Source organism: Haliaeetus leucocephalus, unplaced genomic scaffold (genome assembly GCF_000737465.1).
Source record: "Haliaeetus leucocephalus isolate CR32 unplaced genomic scaffold, Haliaeetus_leucocephalus-4.0 Scaffold450, whole genome shotgun sequence".
Lineage (NCBI taxonomy): Eukaryota > Metazoa > Chordata > Aves > Accipitriformes > Accipitridae > Haliaeetus > Haliaeetus leucocephalus.
The window spans coordinates 3,251,417-3,274,681 of NW_010972886.1; the positions used below are offsets into that span (position 1 = coordinate 3,251,417).

Genomic DNA, 23,265 nt, shown 5'->3' on the forward strand with positions numbered 1-23,265 from the left:
AGCTAATGTATCAAATGATGGTTCTGACTTGAGAATTAGTCGTTCCTCTGTGTATTAATACCTTCTTTCTCTTCTGTCTTTCTCGGTTGTTTCTGTTCCTGCTGGCTTTCCTCTGTCAATTCTCCAATGCTGCTCTGTAATTAAAATTAATAAATAACAAAACCAACCAACACCGTAGTTATCCCCATTTGTCCCCGTTCAGCATCTTGCAGCCCCATCAGTCCTCTGTCCTACAAGGCCATGAACTGTAGGAATCCAGGAGACCGAGCAAAACTTTATGCCTCTACTGATGCTGTTGGACGTAGGAGAACAACGCATCTTGCAGGGGTAAGCATGCCAGTTGTATGTAAACTAGTGTCTCATGCCATGACCACCTGATTGCATTGCCTGTTAGGACAGAACAGTTGCAAGGATGCTTGACTAAGTCTGATCCTCCCCTTTGCGCTGTCCCCACCCCCTCCAATTTGTTTCATAGTTGGCTGGATTTTAAGCAAAACATACCACATAATGTGGTGACGTGGCCTGATTATGCACCAAAGAATCCATGCGGAAAAACACCCGTGTTTTCCAGACACCCATGTTTGCAGAGTGGATGCCTTTGCTCTCATGAGGCACAGAGGCAGTTGCAGTGTGTGTGCCCTTTTCTCACGTGGATTCTTTGCTGAATTTTAAGGCCCAAGCTGGTGTTGCAGCTTTTCCCTCAGTGGCGAATCTGTTTTTCCCAGCAACCTGTTTTCACAAAGCCTGTAGAATTTTGTATCTTCTGAGGCCTCTAGCAAATTCAGCTGGGTATCTGGGATAAAGAGGGAGGAAGGCATGCACTCTCACATGTCTATATACATAAGCACACAGAGCACTGTCACTTCAGCTTTACTTTCTTAGGAGACCATGCTAGTAAACTCTTCCTTGTTGAGAAGGAAAGGGTTGGTTTAGGAGCATGGTTTGTAAGCGAGGCTTCCCACAGATCACCTGTTCATTCTGAATGACTTGGTAGCACTACTGTGACTGATCTGAGCTTTCAGGGAAAATCAGAACAGTGTGATACAGGCAGACTGAATTCATGTTGACTGTGCTCCAAGCCAACGGGATACAGTCAGCTCCAGTTCAGGTATCATTTGCTGAATTAGAGCAGTTATATTTTATCTTGTACTCTACAGCCTGAGTTTGTTTAGAGTGTGAGAAGAGTGGAGTCATCTCTGCAAATGATTGTGTCAGAGGTGCTTGCATTTTCATTTGGCTTGATAGGCAAAACGTCAAGAGGCAGTGCTGCTACTGAAATCCTTGTTGGAAGCAGTGTTAATGAAAGTCTCATGCATCATAGCTCATACTTAATCTTTCAGGCAGATGGTAGTATACTGAAGTTTAAGTTAAGGCGCAGCACTGGGATCTATCTGCGGAAAAATCTCATAGCGTGCGCATAGTGTGTTGCAATCTCAAGGGCTATCAGTTTAACACCTCTTGGGTCTTTCTCATTGCAAGTGGTTTGGGTTTTGGTTTTTTGGTTTGGTTTTGGGTTTGGGTTTTTTTTTAATTAAAAAGAAGAAAGGTTGGCACATTTTGGTGGAGGAGGCAATTTTAAAATGTTGTTAATATAAAATGACTGAGTTAAGAGCTGTTTTCAGTAGCCTGTATGCTGTGGAGAATCTTTTATTCTTCTGTAAACTTTTGTAGGAATTGAGTTTTTACTTTATTAAGAAAAATTTTCTGATGCTCTGTTTTCAAGACTAATAAAGTAGATGCAATATAGATTATTGCTTAGTGAGCCAAAATTCTTGTTCATTGGAATGCATTTACTCTGCCTCTGTATGCTTTGATAACTCAGCTGATTATCATATTAATCAGTAGATATCTGATAAATTATACAGCCAAAGAGCTGGCTTGAGTAATGACTTCAGGACTCAGACCACCTATTGCTACATATTAAGTTATGTTTTGGACAATTTAAAACAACAAATATTAACCATAATGACTAAAAAAACCCTCTTGGATTTATGAAGATAAACCAAGGATTTATGCATTCATGAAGTTGTTTTGAGTCTTTCTTTTCCAGTTGTTAACCTGGTTTTCAGTTCAGGAGATGAGCATTGCAGAGCTCTCAGCTAATGAGGTTCTAAAGCAGTGCGGTACACATGCTGCAGGGGTTGTGCTTAAGCCCCAGCCAAGGTGATGAGTAGCAGCCCCTCTGCATCACGTTCACTGAGTTGCAGCTCAGCGTACTCTCCATTATTGCCTTTCTTCAGACTCCCAGAGTCTGAGCTCATTATTCCAAAACCCTGAAGTTAAATGAAGTTTGTAAGTGTCTAAATTCTGATTTATTCCTTTAAACCAATAGTTCTATTAATACAAACCAGAGCTATAACAGAAATATTTTTTAAAATAAAATCCTAGCATGAGAAATAAAGAAGGAAAAAGAGGAAATTGCTACAATGTATAAGAATCAATGGCAAAAAAAGTATGTGCTGTGAAAGCATCCAAGAAAAAAAGAATAGGATAACTGTTGTACTATGTTTGAGGGCTTTGAGGACATCTGTGGTGTTCACGTACAAGCATGAAAGCAAAAAGCTTGTGCTATGTAGGAACTGTCTAAGTGTGAGCCTAGGAGAGTTGGGGGGAGTGTTTTGCTCTTTCTTCAAATGAAATCCTGGGTTTATGGGGAGTAGAGGAAGGTACTCTGTGGCAATTGGCAAAGATCAAACCTTAAAAGGTAATTTTTTGCCTGTGTAAAAATAAGCCCCTGCAAATTAGCCCACTACTACGGTTTAGGATAGTAGAGAACACGATTAAGGATTCTTGTTGTCAAATGCATATTTACGGACAAAGATGGTGTCAGATTACAGGGGCTATATTAATGAACTTGTTAAAAAGGCTGTGGAAACTACTGACTCAGCACTGCTTTTTCTAAGCCCCCCAACCCCTCATCCTTAACTGAGCTTGCTTTGCTTTCTTTAGCCGTGTGAACTCTGGCTTGACTTTGTCTTTTTGTTTGCTGAACCGTAGACTGACAAAAAAAAGGAGAGAGACCATTTGTCATCCAGCTTCTCAGCCAGCTTTAAAGGAGGTCATTTTTCTTCCAACCCCAAAACTAGATCACCAGCTCCCTCTCCAGTCTGGTAAGCTAAGTACATGCTTAGCCGGAGGTTAAGCTATAGGCAGCTCCGATTGTTCTACTGAATGTGAAAAAGTGCAAACTTATTTTGTGATGTAGATGTTTTCTCTCTGCAACAAAGGAAAGACAGTCCTGCTCTTAGAAAAATATTACTACTGCTTTGAGGAAGGGGAAGGAGGAGGAAGATACCCGGTTTCTTCCCTCTTGGCTGGGCTCAATGCTCACATATCTGGAGAGTTGCAAAGACAAGCATTTTGCATGAAAGCTTATCAGTTGCTCCAGCAGTCCTGCTTGATAGCAGAGAAATAGAGAAGTTGTTTTAATTTTAGCTATTGTAGTTGTAGAAGTGATGTGTAAGTGGTGTCCAGCAGAGCATGTCTGATAGCGATTGTCACTCTTTGGTTACACAGGCATGCATCAAAGTCTTTGCCTTTTTTGCCTGGCACACCCAAGCAGATAACTTCCCCACCTGGTTCCTCCAAAGTTTCCTCTACTCAGGTACGTCCTCCTTCTCCTGGCAACATCCGGCCAGTCAAAAAAGAGGTCAAACCAGAGAGTGAGAAGAAAAGACCAGAAAAGGAGGCTGAAAAGGCCAATGAGGAGAGGACAGAAGAGAGTAAAGGAACTTCAGTAGGTACTGGAGAATCTGCAAGTCGGGAAGAGCTTGCTGTCCAGGCAGATCTCACTCAAGGTAAGGAGAGACCCTCCTTTAGGTTAAGGAATATCTGAGAGTCTGTTATGTTCTTCCCTCCCTTTCTCTGAAACAACATAGCTTTCAGTAGTTTTCTATCAAATGTTAATCTAAATTCTTAAGAACGTTTTTGCAGATGTATGTTCGTTATGAGGAAAGTGTAAACAGGTTGAAGCCCTCCTGTCTGGAACAGTCAAAGCAACATGCAGACCTGTCTCGCACAGTGTGGCTTCACAGCCCTCTTCTCACAGCTTCTTTTCAAACTGTTGAAGTAGAATAATAATGATCTGAAGACTAATGGTACAGTAAGCCACCACATAAGGTAGTGTGAGCAGTGCGAATGTCCAGCTCTGCTAGACACTCAGTACAGTTGTGCTGATAACACTACCATCTTACCTATAATATTGCAAGAGTACCACATCATGGGAGATACTAGCAGGATAAAGTGGAATGCAGAGGAGAACCAAGGAGAAGAGTAAAGGAATAGGCAGAATTTTTCAGGCAAAATGAGTTATTTAAAAAAAAAAAATTACCCAACAAACAAACAAAAAACCCTTGCACCAAACCACACCAACCCTGAAAAGCAGCAAGGCAGAAAAGGATGTACATGCAAAATAAAATAATGATCATAAAATGTAGGAAGGGCAAAAGGTAAATCTGAAAATGAAAAATGTAGGTTTGTTCTAGCAGACGCTTTAGTCTATTGTAAATATGGCATAAACTGTCTGTTTCGCAGATGGGATAGAATGGCCATTGTGACCACTGGGATTACCAGGAAGGGCTGCTTAGGATTCTGAACTTAAAATTCATAAATTCCCCTGTGATTGTCCTTCAGAAAACAGTTTTAAGTATTAATAATCTTGCTTTTAACTGCAAGATGTGTAGTTGGGGGTTGTTCTTCTGTGAGACAAGCTGATGTGAATTGATTTCTTTTGTTCTATTAAGTTTTGTTACAGTAGTTCCAGTCTGATACCCAGGTCCTACCACACAAGGTGCAACCCCATGAAAAGCTAGAGATTTACAGCAATAAATGGATGCATCTGTTGGCCATGGGCATGTAAAGAAGATATGAGATAATTGCCATGTTAGCATGGGTTTTCACTACCCTTCTGATAGCCTTTTGCCTGCTTCCTTTTAAGGAGAAAGCTTCCTTTTAAAAGGATTTCAGGGACACCACTGAGAAGACTTTACAAATGTTTACAAATTGTAGTTCCGAAGTACAAGGTGCAGACCAGAGAAACATCGTCAGGCTTGTTTGGCTGTTTAGCTCGGGAGGAAGAGAGGCTCAACTTCTTTGCAGAGTCAGTCAATATTGAGTATGTGACAAGGTCACTTAGTATCAAAACAAGTTATGTGTGATAAAGATATTCAAAAGTGAAGTAGTTTGTATTCACAGCAAAGAAACAGGTAGTGGAGAGGGGCCAAAGAGAAGGATACTATAGTCCAAGTGCTGAACAGCACTTCAAATTGGATGTCTTTTGCCAAAGCCAGAGGAAGTGGTAGTTGGGACCAAAGATTGAGACCTTAGGCTAAGCATTTTACATGTGAGGTTAGAGGACAGGCTTTGTACTGCAGATGGAAGCCCAGTGGCCAAAACCTGGCCACTGGTTGAATGCAAGAATCTAGAGAGGGGCAAGTGCAGCATTTGGGGCTAGAGGGACATTGCTGATTCTCTCAGGTCTGTGTCGCAGGCGAACATAGCTAATTTCTGCCAGTTAACTGCACTGGCCTTTAACCTGTCTGGCTTAGCTACCTGCTAGCTCTGTAGTCACAGGAGCCAGGAGGTCAACAGGTAATGGTCACTGATGGAGCTGTTCGAGCTTTTGGAGGCAAAACTCGCATGACTTTACTAATACTTTAAAGGTATTTTGGGTATGCCTGTGCAAGCTGTTGTCATCTTTTCTGACAGCAGGGCAGGTGTGCATCAAACAGACTACTTGTTATGCTGCCAGCTTCAGCACCTGAGGCAAGAAGTGAGCCCCAAGCAGCACAAAGCTGTGCTCTCTTCAGGAGTGACAGCCCTGCCTTGGTCCATGTTAGTAAATTAAAAAGGGCTGAGGTGCAGGAGCTCTGTCATTTATACAGTTTAACTATTACAAAGGCTTTTGGCTATGTTTCTGGTCTAGGTTGTAATTGCAGCCCCACATTTTCAAACCTTCTGTCCCCAAGGCTACTAAGAGCATAGCTCTAAAGGGCTCCCAAGCTTTAGAGTGATCAAATTACTTAGCTTTTATATTTGATCACCCCAGAATTTTCTGAGTTCACAGCTGCATCTTGGAGGTTAGCCCAGGCCTGGACTGTTTCCTAGGGGTGGACTGAATACCTGTTTTGGTAACGTGAGAGAATAGTGCTCTGGCTGAGGCTAAACTGTGCCAGCTCACCTCAGGACTAGAGAACAGGCCCTGGCACTCTTTAAATTACTGGTGTACATGTATTACTTGAATTCAGGGTGAAAGCCCTGAGGCAGTTATCGAAACGCTTGCATAGTTTTTACTTGACAGAAGAAAAGAGCAGAGATGTCAGCAGATGTGAGCATTCAGCACAAAGCAAGCAGCTGATTTTGTGTTAGTATACATGACGAGGTGTAGGAGGGGGGAATTGGGAAGGAAACCCCTCTTGGAAGTTGTTAGTGAGGTGAGGAAAATGCTGTAATATACCAAAGGGTGGTTAGAAATGTAGATTTAAAATCATCTCCTGGCTGTTTCTGATGACTTATTTTACATGTATCTTCCCAGGATCAGAATCTGATTCCACTGACAGTTCAAAGTCTTCCCTACCCGTGTTTGTCTGCGTTACTGGATGTGATTGCCCTGGGAATGCTTCCTTCAGTTAGCTTGTGTGTTGGTCATGGTCCCTGGCCTCTAGAGGAAAAGCACAGTTGAGGTGCTCTGTACCTACGCTAGAGAATGCCAGGCAAGCTTACAGAAATGTGAACTAGTGTTTTACTTGAGAAAAACCTGTAACACCTTCCCTACCAGGTGGCCAAAGCTGGTCCTGGATAAAGAATTTATATGAAGACACTATTAAGATTTGCACACAAGCCATAGTTCACCAATAGTGGCAAAGCTTGTTCAGAAGCTGCGTTCTGGTCCCACGAGTTGCCTCAGGTTTGGAGTAACTGCAAACCTGATGATAGTTGGTGTCCTACCCTTATTGCAGATCACTTCAGTCAGTTAATATTTGAGATCACCAACTCACCAGAAGTGACTGGCCTATCACCAAAAAGTCTGGCTCTGTTTTTCAGATGTAGACTATCAGATAGAAGAAAATATAGTATCACAATGTTTCATTTCTGTTTTCTGAATGGCACTGGGCAAACTTAAGAAATGTGATGGTAGGGACTTGCTGAGTCAGCATAACTCCTGTTGAGCACCTGTCACTATTTATTCTTCTGACAGAAAAGTTGGCTTAACCTTTCAACTGCAGCTGCTTTCACATATCCTGTAAAAACAAAGCTTCCCTTAAGGAATATGAACCCCTAGCATCTAGAAATTTCTTCCTCCTCTGAATCATTTCTAAAACTACATAAGCTTGAAAATATTTTCCAGAGTATTTGAAACTAGTTTCTGTTCCTTTCAAGAGAATGCCATCTTGGCTTACTGTGTCTGTACAAACTAGTTTTCCTTCCCACCTGTTTCAGCAGCCAGCCCATCCCTACCTACTGCTCCGCCAGCTCTTTCTCCACCCCCAGCCCCCACAAAGACCTCTGCGGGTACGACTGACCCTGAAGAAGCAACAAGGCTGCTGACTGAGAAGAGGCGCCTTGCCCGTGAGCAGCGGGAACGGGAAGAGCAAGAAAGGAGGGAGAGAGAAGAGCTTGAAAGGTGATTCTAGACCTCTGCAGTGGAGAAGATATAGCCTCCTAGCAGCTTCTTGTGTATATTCTGTTGTGATATTGTGATATATGAAGCACAGTACTGAGGTGCAGGAGGCACGAGTTCCTCCCTGAAAAACAAATTTTCCTGTTGGGGTTTTTTGTAGGTGCAATATCTACCTAAGCAGATCTGTAAGGTTAAAACTTATCCCAAATAATGCTTTAAAATAGGACAGGAGGAGAGAGCAGATCCTTGGTGTAGTGGTTCATTGTTTCCTCAGAGATTTACAAAGCTGTTCCAGCTAGAGAACTGCACAGCTTTCAACTTTGTGACTGGCACAATGTCTTACTTTGAATTGCAAGATCTCTACCATGGGTGGTGTTTAGGTGTCCAACAGCTGTGACAAAACTCTTTGTTTTTTCATTTAAAATCAAGATTCTCAACAGTTTTGGAAGGTAATTGATGATGTGTCTCATTTTCCTACTAGCAAATGAGTAGCCCATCTGGATACTTATGACTGTGACTATAACACAAGTTGAGCGCCTTTTTAGAGGGATGCCATGCCTCTGGAATTTGTTGGAGTTCTTTAACAACATTGCTGAACATAGGAACAAGGCAGAGCCAGTTAAAATAGCCTGGCTTTCTAAAAGGCTCACGACATGGTGCCTCTCAAAAAGGGTTGTAAAGAAAAGAAGCTGCTGTGGCATAAGAGTAATATGGTGAATAAATACTAAGACTGAAAGATTGAAAACAAAAGGTAAAGAATAATCAGCTTTCACAGTGAAAGGAGTTTTCAGTCTCTGTGCAGTGCCTTCATAAATGAACTTGAAAGGCGTTGTGGCCAGTGAGATAATGCTGGTATTCAGTGAGATAAAGCAGAAGAGTTTCAGACATATCTTATATTGCTGAGAAAAAAAACGGAAGCTGAATTTCAATACTGCTAAGCATGAAGGAATGCGTATAAGGAAATAACCCTAACTTAACTCATGTAGTGGTGGTGGTGGTCTCTGCACTAATTATTTCTGAGGGAAGAGATCTTGTTTGGAGTTGAGTATATGAAAGTATCAGGTGAGTCATGGTCAATGAAATAAATGAACTGTTTCGAGTTACTAGAAAAGGAGAACAAAATGAAAATGTCATTCTGAACTATCCAAGGTGAATCCATGTCTTGAATGTTGAGTTTTACGTTTTTGACACAGTAAAATCAGTAAAACTAGGAAAACAAGTGCAGACAGACATCAAGGATGATCACAAGTATAGAACAGCTCCCATATGAAAATCTACTAAACAGGTGAGGATTCTTCAGCTGGGAAGACCATCTGCCCTCTACTTCTGAGTGGGGATATGATAAGCTACAAAGTCCTAAATAATTTGGGTAACATCAAAGGTGAAGGGGAAAAGTTATTCACTCCCATAATACAAGGATGAGGGGGTATTAAGTGAGGTTAGGAGGTAACATTCAAAGATCAGCAGAATTAGATACTTTTTTTAAATTCAGGAGTCATTGCCACAAGATAAGATGGGTGCCAAAAATGTATACTATTTCAAAGTATGATTAAATTAAATTACAGAAAGAAGTGTTTTGCAAGATGTATTAAAGTCAATGATACTGTTTCTGATTCAGAAAGTACACGAGTCATAGATCAGTGAAAGCCAGGCATATGCTGGAGAATTACTGGTATTACCTTGCAAAGATTTTTGTGTTCCACAGAGCTTCACCTTTGGTCCCTGCTGGAAGCAGAACAGGCAGCTTCTGAATGAGACAGCAGTGCAACCATTATCCAGCTGTTCTGCAGTGCTGGTGTTTTGGGTCAGGAATCTGGTGGTTTGGGGTTTTCCCCTCCTTTTTTTTTTTTACGTATTTTTCTTATGCTTGTTTCATGATTGCAGGCAAAAGAAGGAGGAGCTGTCACAGAGGATAGCTGAAGAAAGAGCTCGCCGAGAAGAGGAAGAAGCTCGCAGACAGGAAGCAGAAAAAAAACGAAAGGAAGCAGAGGAGGGGCGGGAAAAGGAAGAACGGCTGCGCCGACAGGCAGAAGAGAGAGAACAGAAAGAGAAAGAAGAGCTGGAGCGCGTTCAGAAACAAGTATGCTCCCCTCCTGGAATTTCTGTGCCAGTTGAGTTGGCAGTGAAGTGGATGAAGCAACATCTCTTATGCAGCACCTAGATTAGAGGGATATCTAAAATTTAAGTGCTATCTATAAAGTGAATATGGTTGGGGCAGAGTTCATACCATAGAGTGGTTCAAAGAGTAAGGATATATCTTCTTGACAAAAACATGTGGTAGGGAGTTAAGTTTTGTTTTGTTTTTTTCCCTGTAGAATTTATTTATTTAGAACAAATCTTTTCCTGTTCCTGATAAATCAAGATGAAAAAATCAATAAGAGTTGTATTGGGGGGTTTTAATGAATGGTATTATACCAGGGAGCTCTTTGTCGTCACAGTTATAGAAAGTCTAGATGCCAAAATAACTATTTAGAGTGTTGGAGACAGCACTGCTGAGTTCTAAGCCTATGCCCAATATTACTTTTGTGTGGGGCTAGTGGGAAGGGGTAGGTTTTGATCACTTTAGTCAAGCCAAGGAGAACGTTCACCTGGTGCAGTCCTCCTGAAATCAGAGCAGCTACTCAAAATACATAACAGTAAATAAATCAAAATACAATTTTTCAAGTGCTGACATTTTTGATGGGCATAATGTTGGTTTACCAACTTCAGGAGAGGCTGTGGTAAGCATTCTGGATAGGATTCTTCTCTTCTCACATGTGCTCTTACTTTTTGCATGTGCTTTCTTGCCCCCAAGATTCAGCACTTCAATCTGCCTTATAGATGTTAGGTTTTTTTCTTCTGGTATATAATTAAATGTATGCTCCCGAAATAGATGTTTCAAGAATTGTATTAGTGAATACAGCTTAGAAATGGCAATTTTCTTTTTCAGAAGATGTACGCTGCTTTCTTTGAAATGCTAAACTGAGGTACATCCCCAGTTTAGCACTCAGAGATAGCACATGGCCAAGTTTTTTTTAGATGTTACAGCCATAACAAATGAACTTGTAGCAGTTCCATCATACAACACTGTCTCTGTTGGGGAGCAAGGCCTTTCTACAGTATATTCCAGACAAATCTTACATTTAATTAAAAGAGCAGGAATGGAAAGCTTGTACAAATGTACCTGTGGCTGTTTGTCCTTGGTCTCATTAAGTGATGACTCTGTTGGCCAAATAAAACGTTCTGCTGCTTTTGTTTGACTCTCAAAAACATCCACCACTCAAAACGTGAATCTCTTTAATACTTTCCTGGCTGCTCTTTTAATGCTGAAGGTTAGGAAATGTATTCCTTATTTGTCATCTGGTGTGCTTTAATGCACACGCCCCAGAAGAGGCACAGAACCAAATATGATGTCTGTTGTTCAGTTACGCATCTCTTAATGCTATGCAAAACATGGAGATTAATCAAGAAATGTGCAATTTGTTCTGAAAATATTGTTGGTGACTTGTAAACCCCAAAAGTGTCTTCTCAGGGTGTTGTAGATATGCATAGTTAAGCAGATATCGGTGTAAATCTGTCCTTAAACAGTAAATTATTTCTCACTTCTTTTTCTTTTACCATCAACACAGAAAGAAGAGGAAGCTCGCCTACGGGAAGAGGCAGAGCGGCTTCGATTAGAACGTGAAAAGCATTTCCAAAGAGAAGAGCAAGAGCGCTTGGAAAGGAAGAAGGTAACTCAGTACATGCAGAGAAACCGTAATTTGTTTTGCCTTAGCAGTTTGCTTCCACCTCAGCTGTAGAAAGTTATCTATGATATAAATGTGCCCTCAGAAAAGCTGTGGTCCTCATCTGTGTAGCCTGACGTGAAAGTGAAAGGAATATTGCCAACAGTAATAAATAATTTATCTTTCTACAGTAAACAGATGCAACTGATAAATGACAAGCAGTTGTGGTTGGGAGAGATATTTTTAAATTAATGCCAGCAAACATTATTTAACCCCTTTACATTTCATTGTAGAGGCTTGAGGAGATCATGAAGAGAACTAGGCGTGTAGAAGCGGTAGATAAGGTCAGTGCTGCTACTTAATATGTAAATATTGGGCATGCTTCACTTCTTCAGTGACATTTTTAATTTACAAAACTGTGCTTCCTTTGTAGAAACCCAATGACCAGCAAAATGGACATATATCAAAGGCAAATATTACTGGAGAAGCAGGTATTGTGTTTAACTGTGCCCTGAGCAAAACAGGTGAATAAATGCCTGCTAAGCACAATGAGATAAAATTCTGAAACTTGGTACACTAATTGCAGTAAAGAAAACTATGAGAGGAGTATAACTGAAGTCTTAGCAAACATTATTTAGTGTTTCCATATAGGTAGTTAGCTAGCCATTACTAAATGAGTTAGCTGGTTTAGCAACTTAGTCACATTGGTGTTCAATGAGAGGGAGTTGCTTACCAAGTTTAATTATTTATACAGTGAAAAGAAACAAATACTAAATTGTCCTTGTGATTATCATAACAGATGCTAGTATGGGTGGGGTGCAATTGCTTCCTTTTACTGAGCTCTATGTGAATTAGTGTGACTGCAGACACAATGCAGAAGGGTGTAGTTGTACTTTAAAAGAACATCCTGAAGCAGGCCAGTAACATCTATCATATCGGTTTTGGATGAGACAAAAGGATACCCTAATTTTATGTTGCTCTCTACAGCATTTTATCGTAGGGTTTGGTACTTGTTGAAAGAAGTATCCATCCCATGGAGATTTTTTCCTCTTGATTTCCTTTTGGGTTACAGTCAGAAATCAAAACAGGAACCAAGAAATACCACTGATGATATCCCGGTGTTCTCCTATTCCATTTTCTATTGCTGCTTGAAAAGTGCCAGCATAATATTCTGTCAGATATCAGCCTATTTTGACCACTGGCTTATGTGTTGGAATTGTGTATATCATTGTAAAGCATTTATTCTTGTCCGTAAAGCTATAGCTTTGAAATTTGTGGCATTTACTTTGGACCTGAAACAAGGCTTGTGTGCCCAAAAACTTGACAAAGGAGGTGGGGTGGGGAAAGGAGGGGTGTTGGGAACTCCATTTTTTAAAACTGTAGCTTGCCTTGGCTGTGCTGTCTTTTGTAGGAAATGTTTCATCCTAACCTGCAGGTAGGTGATGTTGTTTGGTTTTATGAAAACCTGTTTTCTCTTTCTAGTCATAACCAGTCCTGCATCTCCCTTGGAACCTGCAGGAGGACCTCAGCTTCAGCATGCGATGCAATCTCCGCACAACGGGAAACCCATCACCTGCTCGCGCGTGATTGTTTCACATCAACCCCCAGTAAATATGGACAGGTAAGAACGCTGCTAAGTATTGGAGGGTGTTTGGAGGATGAGGGTTACTAGAGTAATAAATTATTTTCAGATCCATGTTCATAAACTAAGTAAGAGACAGCTGTTCAATCTGCCTTGTGTTCTGTTTATATTTTCCTGTGTTCAGAAAATAACTTTATCATCTTTCACTTAGCAGTAGCCCATTTTTGCCAACTGATAGGGAAGAATTTTGTAAAAATACAGCACATTCTTTGCAGTGTTTGGAACAATGTGTTGTTTGCCAGCAATTATTACATAAATTGAAACTTAATGGAAAGGGCCAATTTTTTCTGTTCCTTTTCATGAATTAAGCTTCATAAAAACCACTCTGGATACGCAGTGCTAGTTTTGTGATTGGAATAATGAACACAGTGCTTTCAGCCTAGACGTTTTGATTTCTGAACTGCTTGAAGTATTAGCAAGTTTTGCTTACTAAGCAAAAGTCCCTAATGTGAGATACAAAACTACTCATTTTGGCTTTGCATTTTAAAAAAAAACTTTTGTCATCTGTAAGGAGAATTTGGGGAGGCAGATATTTAACATTGGGTGCTCTCTGTAGCCATGAAGCAAGTTTCACTCAGACTTTGAGAAATCACTGAAATGCTTGAAACCTCAGTATTGAGCCGAGTGAAATCTGTTACATAAGCATGAGCTGTCAGTTATTTCAATTTTAGTAATGCAGAAAGCCAAATAATCCCTTAGTCCTTTCATATTTTATGCAGGTAGTGCCAGAATATGCATGGAAAAACTTGGATGTGGGAAGCCATCACGCAGCCTGTAATGGGCGGTATGCTTCAGGGAGTGATTGGCACTAATTGAAGGAGGAATTTGCCCTCTCTTGGTCCTTCCATATGCCTGGGGGATCTTAGCCTGCTGTCATGCTGACAAGGATGCTCCTGCTGAGAGAAGTTCTGTCAGTGACACTGAGCACTGAACTGCATTGGATGAGCTGCACAGAGCTGCCTCATAATTGTCTCGGGCAGCTATTAAATGTTAATCACTCCCAGCCTTATATGCACCTTGATGTTTGTAATATAAAATGTGCCATGCTAATGAATGCTGTCCTGTAGCATTATAATCCATGTGGAAGGAACCTCCGAACGGCTGAGGTGAAGAATGAATAAATGAGACTGAAGAACAGCAACAAAAGCAGGAAGTGTGTATAAGGCTGTGGAAGGGGAAACTGCCATGCCAGGTTGGGATGTGGAGGGACCCTCTACTTCAGAGGTACATCCCTACTCACTGGGAGGGCAAAGGCTGAAGCGCTTGGTAGCATCCTGGTGTAAGCTTAGCCCAGGCAGCCTGAAAAACTGTTGTAAGGAATAGATAGCAGCACAGATTTTTATCACATGGTAGAAGCCACAGGTGCCAACACCGCTGCTACTGCATCTCATGTGCTGTGGTTGTCTGGCATCTGGATACACCTGAGAGTATAGCACACACAACAGCAAGAGGGTAACAGGGTGGAGACGGTCTCTTGTGTGAGCACCTCACTCCAGCCCCAAGAAAGACTTGGCTTTTGTCTGGAAAAGACTTGAGCATGTTTTAAGGGCAAGATAGCTCAGATTTCTGACCAGAACTTAAAAAGGCTTTGCCTGGCGGACTTGTGGCATGTGCTTGTATGGGCAAGAGAAGAGAGTGAAGGAGAGGAGTCTTCTTCAGGCCTAGAGCAACAGTCAGTCTCATTCTCCTACAGTGTAGGAAGTGTGGGAAGTTTCACAGAAGTTTAAGTGTTGGTGGGTCTATTTTGTACAGCACTGGGGTCTAGCCTGAATGTGTGTGTGTCTTTGAACAGAACTGGCAGTCGGTGTTCAGTGACCAAACCCAGAACGGCTGTATTTGGGGTCAGAATACCTGTAGCTGAGGTCACTCCCCAGACAATGCAGGTGCTCTGTCCCTTGCACCAGTAGTGTTGAAGGAGGCTGACTTGGAAAGCTACTACAGGTTTGTGTGAAACTCTGAGGCGTGATAGGAAGTTGCCTGACTGCTTACTGTGCTGAAGCTTCATCCCTATTCCTCACCATCATGTCATCCACCCTGTGTCAGCTCTGTGGCTGGGATTCAGTTGGAAATAGCATGCTTGCTTCCATGGTCATGAGTACAGTGCAGCTGAGAAAAATTAAAAGAATTCTGGCAGAGTGAAGGCAATTGATTTCAATACTTCACAATTCTCTGTTGCTGCTTTTGATCAGCAGTGCAGATCTTGTACTGGAATTTCATTAGCTTTTCAAGACAATTGATCTTCATAAACCCTAATGAAAATGCTGTGATCTGCTGCATTGTTTGCCGTATATCTGTTGTCAACAAGTCTTAGTTTTATTAATAAACGTTTATTGCAGGTGATAGATTGGTGCCATCACCTACCCCACCTCATAGTTTCTCAAAATTTTTATTGGTATGCTTACTCCTGTGTGTTTAAGCAAATGAACATTAATCAATTTTCCTTAGGCTTAAAGTTCTTCACTTTGCATCATGAAGAAAACCCCCAGATATATTTGCTTGGGAATTGAGCTGGTTTACCATGTCAGCACTCAAGTTTTTTCAAACAGATCTTACGTGAATTCTCAGTTCATAGAAACAATTTCTTTTTACATAGTTGTCCGAGTTAAAATGATGTGTCTGAACATGAACATGATTTTTGTGGTATGTAGTTTTAAGTGGTGCTGCAAGGGTTCTATTTTGCCACCTATGCTTGCCCCGAGTGTCTTTTCCACAAGTAAATTTGGTTAAGCAACTTAATGCTTGAATGTTAATGAAGAACAGTGAATTATTATTGGGGGGTGGGGCAGGGAGTGACCTTATCTGACCTGTAAGTCTGTGGTGAGAAGACTCACAATTGATCTTAAATGAAGACATTTCTCATCCAGGTGTAGTACAATAGAAAGGGCAACACTAAATATATTTTTTAATGGAGCATACCATGGAAATTTGTCCAGTTAGATAGTGAAGTATCTAGAATTACCAAGAAAACTGGTAGTTCACAGATACTACAATATTATTAATGGCATGTTAACTTCTGGCTAGATTCTGGGTTTTGGTTTGGGGGGGGGGGGTCCCATAAATGGAAAAATTAATTTTAAACAGTCACTTGAAAATCAGATATAATGTTGAAGTATTTTCAAATTTTTTGTAAATTATAAAAGATTCCAACATGGTTTTTTCAAGATTCTAATTTTTTCTTCCTTTACTGAGCAGTAGAGTCCTGGAAGAGGCACAATGATAGAAGTTGGAGGTAGATAACCAGGACAGCTGCCTAATCCATCTCCCACTTGCAGATTTTTGTTTGTTTTCCACTTTCTAATTCTTTGCCTAAATTAGATCCTGTCTGCTACCTCTCAGAAAGTTATTTCAGTGCAGTGGTTTATGTTGTAAGTATTTCCTTATGATACTTATTCTTATCCTGTAATTCCATTTTTTTTCTGTGCTGCTTTCTATAAATGCTTGCAGTGGGCCTCAGTGGGAGCAGTTCACCTCATCTGTGTGTCTCTGTCCTGTATAAAGGGAGCTGGGTCTGGGTAGACTAAATAACCAGTCTTTAGAAATACACAGACACGGTGATTGCCTCAATATCTTGTCCTGGAAAAGAATGTTACTGGGTTCAAATTCTTATGCAGTGTTCATTGCTCAGTCTGTGGGATAGCCCACTTGAAATTTGCTGTAGCATGGCGTGGTTTAACCCCAGCCAGCAACTAAGCACCACGCAGCTGCTCACTCACTCCCCCCACCCAGTGGGATGGGGGAGAAAATCGGGAAAAGAAGTAAAACTTGTGGGTTGAGATAAGAACGGCTTAATAGAACAGAAAAGAAGAAACTACTAATGATAATGATAACACTAATGACAACAGTAATAATAAAATGACTGGAATATACAAATGATGCACAATGCAATTGCTCACCACGGGCCAGTTAGTCCCCAAGCAGCGATTCCCCCTGCACCCACTCCCCCCAGTTCCTATACTAAATGGGATGTCACCTGGTATGGAATACCCCGTTGGCCAGTTTGGGTCAGCTGTCCTTCTTGCTGGCTGGGCATCAGAAGCTGAAAAATCCTTGACTTTAGACTAAACATTACTTAGCAACAACTGAAAACATTAGTATTGTTAACATTCTTCTCATACCGAACTCAAAACATTGCACTGTACCAGCTACTAGGAAGACAATTAACTCTGTCCCAGCTGAAACCAGGACAGCACTACCTTTCCTTTTTTAGACCTCCAGCTCCTCATTTTTAGGCCTCCAGCTCCTCATTTTTAGGCCTCCAGCTCCTCATTGCTGGCTGACTTCAGTGCTGCTGTCTCAGCAGATTAAAAATAAACACTGCTTTATTTAAATCATCCAGAAGTCTGGGGTCTGTTTTGCTATTAATGTCTCCCTGTGACACCTCTGCTAAAATCATGTAAATAAATGAGGCAACTGACATTGTCCTTCAGATCAGGAATAGCAGCTGTGGAAATATTTTGGCACTTTCCAAAGGTGTACAAATCAGTATTTTATTCTATTTTTTTCTTATTTGGTGTTGATTTCCCATGGATGATCAGAAACAGACATACTAAGTTCTGGCCTTCTTTCTTCCTTCTTTACTCTCTCTAAATATAGTTTATGTTTACATAGAGCTTTGGCTAAAATTATCTAAATCAGATGTAATGTTCAGTAGTTTTTCACTTTTTGGATGTTCCAGTTCCTTTAATTAAATTAGCTGCTCTTCTTTCAACTTCCTCTAGTCTGCCTTGTCAATATTGATGTGTCCAGATCAAAATGTGAAGCCGCACAGATGCTTTTTAGTTGCCATGAAGCTGTCCTTCAGATGCTTGCAAGACTGTTACATTTGGAAATGCACTCTGAACAACTCGGGCAACTTTTTTTTTTTTTTTTAATTTATTATGTAGGTGTCTTGCTACAAGCACACTTACAGCGTATCTTAGAATGCCAAAATTATCCAGTTCTTTCTGCAATATTGTATGTCTGAAAAGGCTATCTCCAGTGTTGCATTGGACACTGAGACATCGCTAAGAATGTAACATAAGACAGTAAGAGCAGCTGAAGCAGGTCAAAAATCCATTACTTTTGTGTGTTCTTTGCTTTAATGGCCTGTAGCAGTCACCTGGGGAGAGAGTGCAAAGGAAAAAAGGTAAGTACCAGGAAATCCTCTGGTCAATGAAGGGTTACTAAGCATTGTGGTCCAAATGCAACCACAGGCTCAAGTAGTCCCTAAGCTGCTAATTACCAGAAGCTGGAGGGTATACCAATCTCCTAGGAATTTGTCTAATCTCCTTTTGAGCTTATGGCCTCCAAGATGTCCAGTGGAAATTAATTCCACAGTTCCATTTTTCCCTTTGTTTCTTCTAAATTTGCTCCCCTAGTAATTTGGTGGAGCAAATAGCAGGAAATAGAGAAGATTTTATAGCATAAAATTTAGAAGATTCATAGTTGTGGTTTCGTCTTCTGTACCCCCTTTGTGATTGTATAGACTCCTGTGTCTCAGAAGACATTGTTCAAGTCTGTGAATCCTGGTCTAACTCGGTGTGTAATACTGACAGTGCAATGACAAATAAATATGAAAACTTATTTCTTTTAAGTCAGCTGATCAATTGGATAGAAAAATTAATATGTTTGCAGAAGCAGGAGGCTTCTTCATGGTACCAACACTTGAAGTACTATGCTGTTTTAATTTATATGAATGAGAGTTGCTCTCTTCCTGCCTGTTTCTTACCCCATCCATCAAACTTGCCATGTTATCCTAGCTCTGGTAAGGTTATTGGCAGTAGATGGGGATGAAATAAGTAATAGGATATTATAGTGAATAATAACCTAATAACTGTACATTACAAAGCAAGTTTTATTAGTCCCAAAGCATCTCACAGATTCTGCTCCTCATCTTACAGATGCGGACCTCTAGCACGAAAGGGTAATGTGACTTGTGACTTCTCCCAGGCAGCCAGCAGGGTTTCTGTGTCTGCTCTCAAACTTAGTGCAGCGAAACATATTTTTCACTTTGAAATTTGCTTAGCATATCCACAGATGAAAAAAGGGGGGTGCCTTTCTGAAAAAGAACTGGTGATGGTCTGAAAAACTGGGAAAGACTTGATATGGAAACCAGCACATCGTTCTCACAGGAAATCTGGGCTTGGGATAAACACTGCCATTTTCAAAAGAGCAATAATTATTTTCTTTCTCTTGGGAAGTACTGTAAAACAATTCTGTAATTGTTTGTGAAGAGTTTGACAACCATAGAAGCCAGCGAATGAAACCATATGCCAATTACAAGCAGTTTTTTTAAGACTAGTAAATGTACTGTCAGGAGAAAATTAGCCTGTGAAACCAAGCCACCTGCTCAGAAATGGCCTGAGGAAATTGATAGCCTAGTTTCAGTCTAGGAAAATTGCATCTGAGCCTTTGTGGCTGAAGCATTTCCAAACAAGCTGAACAGCCGTGATGTGGTCTGAATAGGGAGTAGGTACCCAAGATAGCCAGGATCTAACTGTTGAGGGCCTTAAAAAGCACCTGTGAAAGTCCACATGATTTTTGAGTGTCAGTTGAGTACTTGCTCTTTCTGGAGGAGCTTATGGTCCCATTACTGTCATCCAGTTCACTTAAGTAGCACCTTAGTTTCTCCCCTCTGGCAAGATAGTGCATGCTGTCTGCAAAGACGGCAGGATTTGATGATAGGGTGCCTAATAAAAGGGTTGGGAGGGGAGGGGCAGGACTCTGCGACATGATCATGTGTCTTCTCAGGAGACTATGTGTTACTGGAGAGTGTCTGTCCCTGTACTGCTTCTGACTGGGGCAGAAGTACAGGAGCTTGCTCATAAGGCATCTCTGTCCAGTGGGAGATGGAAGAAGAAAGTGCCGCTTGCCATGAGGGATGCTGGGAGGGGTTTCCTTTGGCTTGGGCATGATCAATGGGAGGGGTGCAGAGCTGGGTTGTGCCTTGGAAATAAGCCCTAAGAACTTGTAGGGGAGGAGGGACTGAAAGGAGAACTGCATTAGTAAGGGAGTTTTTTCTCTGGATCGGTGGCAGGTAGAAGAGGCTGCTCCAAAACTGGAGGCAGGAGGTGATCCAAGAAATAACAAAAATGCCAGTGATCTTACCTAAGGGCAATTATGTTGATTTGCAATAAGAGGAAGGGTATGGCAAAGGTTATGAGAGGTGAAAAAAATGTTAGAGGCTGCAAATTGCATTAGGTGGGTGACTCAAGATAGCAGTGGTGGTGCTGCAGGGGGTTTCTTTCTGCTTCCCATTGCAGTCACTTCTCAGAACTGCAGTGTCCATAAAGCTCTCTGTAGTTCTGAGTGTTGTGTAGCCACACGTAACAACTATCCCATGTGATTGAGGGAAGGCATGTCTAGTACTTGGCTGCAAAAATGGGTTTTCTACTGTGATAGAAGCATAGTTCTGTTTTTACTGGCTAAAAGAACGCTCAGAATTAATGCAGACTCTTCTTCCATTTGTAATACTGCTTTGAGGAGGACTAAATTTCTGTTCTAGATGAAGCATATGAGGAAATACCTGTTTCTCTTTCAGCAATCTCAATCCAGAGAAAAATGCAAACGAAAATGGAACATCTATGCAGAATGATAACTTTGAAGAGATCATAAACCTGCCTATTGGTTCTAAGCCATCCCGGCTGGATGCCATGAACAATGATGGAAGCAATAGTCCTGAAATTCCTTTGAATCCAATTCTAGCCTTTGAAGATAAGGGGACCCTCTTGCCTCAGGTAGATAGTGTTCAAACACATCAAACAGCAGGTAGGTTCACCTTGGTTCGTTGACATTTGTAATGTGTTGTAATTGACAGAGGACCTAGAGCTTTTAATTGCTATAAGTTGATTAATTTAACCATTTTTATACCCCATATTATTTGGGGAAAGGAGCATATCTCCACTTTGTAAAGCTATGCATGCCAAGTACATACAGATGCTGTGCAAATTATGGTGAGGCCTTATCTTTTCTTTGAGGGGGGGCTTCTCAGTTACAGTGTACTTTCTGCCATTTGAAGTTGCTTGAAAATGTTTGCCCTGTGCTTTCAAACAGAAATGATAAGTGACAACTGCTGTTCCTAGCTTATGATCAGCAACCATGTTCCAGTTCTGCAAGTGTAATATCTGATACGCACATGCAGAAGGGGAGCTGGTACCTACCTTTTCTGTAAAATTCTGGATGTGTTTCCCTCATCAAGTGGTTTGCAGCACACTAGACCTTTCTGAATTGCATCACAACTTTTAAAGGATGGTAGGTAAACAAATACCAATTTAGCAGATTAAATTGGACTACCATTTTCTTTTTCTGTGGCTAGAAAATGTAAGGAAAATAATCTTACAATAAAATAATTGCGTAAATACATAGCATTTTGAAGTAAGCATTGTCACTCTTTGCTGACCTGTCATTTTTGATGCCTTTTGTTGTAGAAGTGATCTGATTGTTTCTTCTGAAGAACCAAAGGTGATATGAGCATCTCTGCAGTCAGTGGAGTTTCTTCCATGCTATGAAGGAGTGTTTTATTTTTTCTCTCCAGTTTTTTAAAGATTTATTGAATATCTTTTTTGGAAGGACTTTAGTAAAACCAGCAGAAGAAATGATGGGAATAGACTTGGATCACCTTTCTAATAGCTTTCATCACTAGAAAAATCATGCTTCACATGCATTACTTAATATGGCTTTTTCCAACAAGCTTTTTCTGTTAGTAAATGGATATTTCTGCATTCCTTAAGACACAAGACACTGGAATCTGAAAGCAATGGGCTGATTTGGGTGGTGGGACTGATTCTTTTTCTAAAAAGGTGGGTGTTGGTTTAAAAGGCATAATTGTAAAATTGGCAAAGAATCTTTTACACTTTGTGGTTCTAATACTTGAAAAATAAATACCTCATTGCTCTACAAGTAGAGTTAATGGGGTGTTTTATTTAAACCTGTTGGTTTAAATATTATTGCAGAGAACTCTAATTATAGGGGCAAAGTATAGGCTTCTGTATCAGGTTCTTGTAAATGTAATTCCTACAGGGACATTCTGTAAATTGAGACGTCACTATGATCTTCTCACATTTTCTCTAAAAACACAAAATAAGGCAGGTTTTAAAATGTGAAAATTTGAAAGCATTATTTTTTCATGGACAAGAGGAAAACCTATTGTTCTCCTAGATGATGTATTTATGAATTTTGTTCAGTACAGAAATAAATCCTTTAATTGAATAAATTAGAAAAATGTGGTAAAACAATACTGCAAACTTGATTTTTTTTTTTAGTTACATCCACGTTCACAATACTATAAAAGATGTGTACCCATATGGGCACACACGCAAGGAAGTACCTTGTTCTGAGTCCTGTAAATTGCTGCTTTTCCCAGTGATGGAAGACTTTGCCTTATCAGACTATTGAAGACTGTGTGAAACCTGAGATATTTGATTTTTGGATGATGAAGCAGGTCTAGGGATTTCTTGGTTTTGCTCGTTTCAGAGCAAATGGAAAACGGTCATTGTTTGTGTTTTTTATGTAGTGTGTGGTTTTTATAAAGCAGTGCAGTTTGAATGATAAGAGGAGCAATGCAGGTTGCTTTCTCTTTAGTTTGATGCTGATTTCTACTGTCATTTTTCCATCCCTCACTTTTGGTTGCTATTGGACAGAACTGTAAAATCTTGCACCTTTTTGTGCTTTGATAAACAATGCTGTTACAGGCAGGGCTCACTCGAGGTATTTGAGTTTGAAGCACCAACCAGGGCTTGATGCATTGCTCACTGAAGTCGGTGAGCAGATCCTTGGCTAGTGGAAACGGAGGCTTATGGGGTTTCACTTCATGCTACCAGAGAATGTACCATTAAGGTTCCTGTACTTGCCTTTAGTGAGCGCTGAGCTAGGCCTCTAGGAAGCTGTGCAGAAAGTCTGCTAGGAGAAGAATTCCTCTGAGACAAAAGCTGAAGCGTTTTTGAAGAAGTGACTTTCTGCTGCTGCCAAGTGTTCATCTTGTACAGGAGATGGGATAAAAGCAATGGAAATGCAATGGAAAAGAGACTTCATCTGCCAGAATGTATATGGAAGGGAAAAAACAGCCATTCAGTGAGAATGCTTTCAAGAGCAGCTTGCGACACAGTAAAATAAATTGGGTTCCTTTCTTGCTTTCTTTAGTTTTCCATGTACACAGCCACAATAGTGTCCAAAATATGTAGTTTTTCTTTAAACCTATATATAGCATGTAAGTACCAAATAAAACTTGTTTGAAATATTTACTTCTATTTATATTTTCATTTTTCTTGCAAACTTGAAACAGGAGTCAATCTGTGATGGAAAACTCTTCTTGCTACTCCTGGTCT

At 40.6% G+C, this 23,265-nt stretch overlaps 1 protein-coding gene across 1 annotated transcript in view; it reads left to right on the plus strand.

The window, feature by feature from the left end:
• The window catches only part of MAP7 (microtubule-associated protein 7), a 34,884-nt gene extending 12,500 nt beyond the window's left edge, over nucleotides 1-22,384 (plus strand). Inside the window, exons 4-14 of the mRNA XM_010574641.1 lie at nucleotides 203-327; nucleotides 2,998-3,110; nucleotides 3,517-3,797; nucleotides 7,438-7,621; nucleotides 9,503-9,698; nucleotides 11,227-11,328; nucleotides 11,616-11,666; nucleotides 11,756-11,813; nucleotides 12,805-12,943; nucleotides 20,484-20,710; nucleotides 21,370-22,384. Of these exons, the coding sequence (XP_010572943.1) occupies nucleotides 203-327; nucleotides 2,998-3,110; nucleotides 3,517-3,797; nucleotides 7,438-7,621; nucleotides 9,503-9,698; nucleotides 11,227-11,328; nucleotides 11,616-11,666; nucleotides 11,756-11,813; nucleotides 12,805-12,943; nucleotides 20,484-20,710; nucleotides 21,370-21,380 (1,487 nt within the window). The 3' untranslated portion in view covers nucleotides 21,381-22,384. The remainder of the gene's footprint in view (nucleotides 1-202; nucleotides 328-2,997; nucleotides 3,111-3,516; nucleotides 3,798-7,437; nucleotides 7,622-9,502; nucleotides 9,699-11,226; nucleotides 11,329-11,615; nucleotides 11,667-11,755; nucleotides 11,814-12,804; nucleotides 12,944-20,483; nucleotides 20,711-21,369) is intronic.
• The last annotated feature ends 881 nt before the right edge of the window (nucleotides 22,385-23,265 follow it).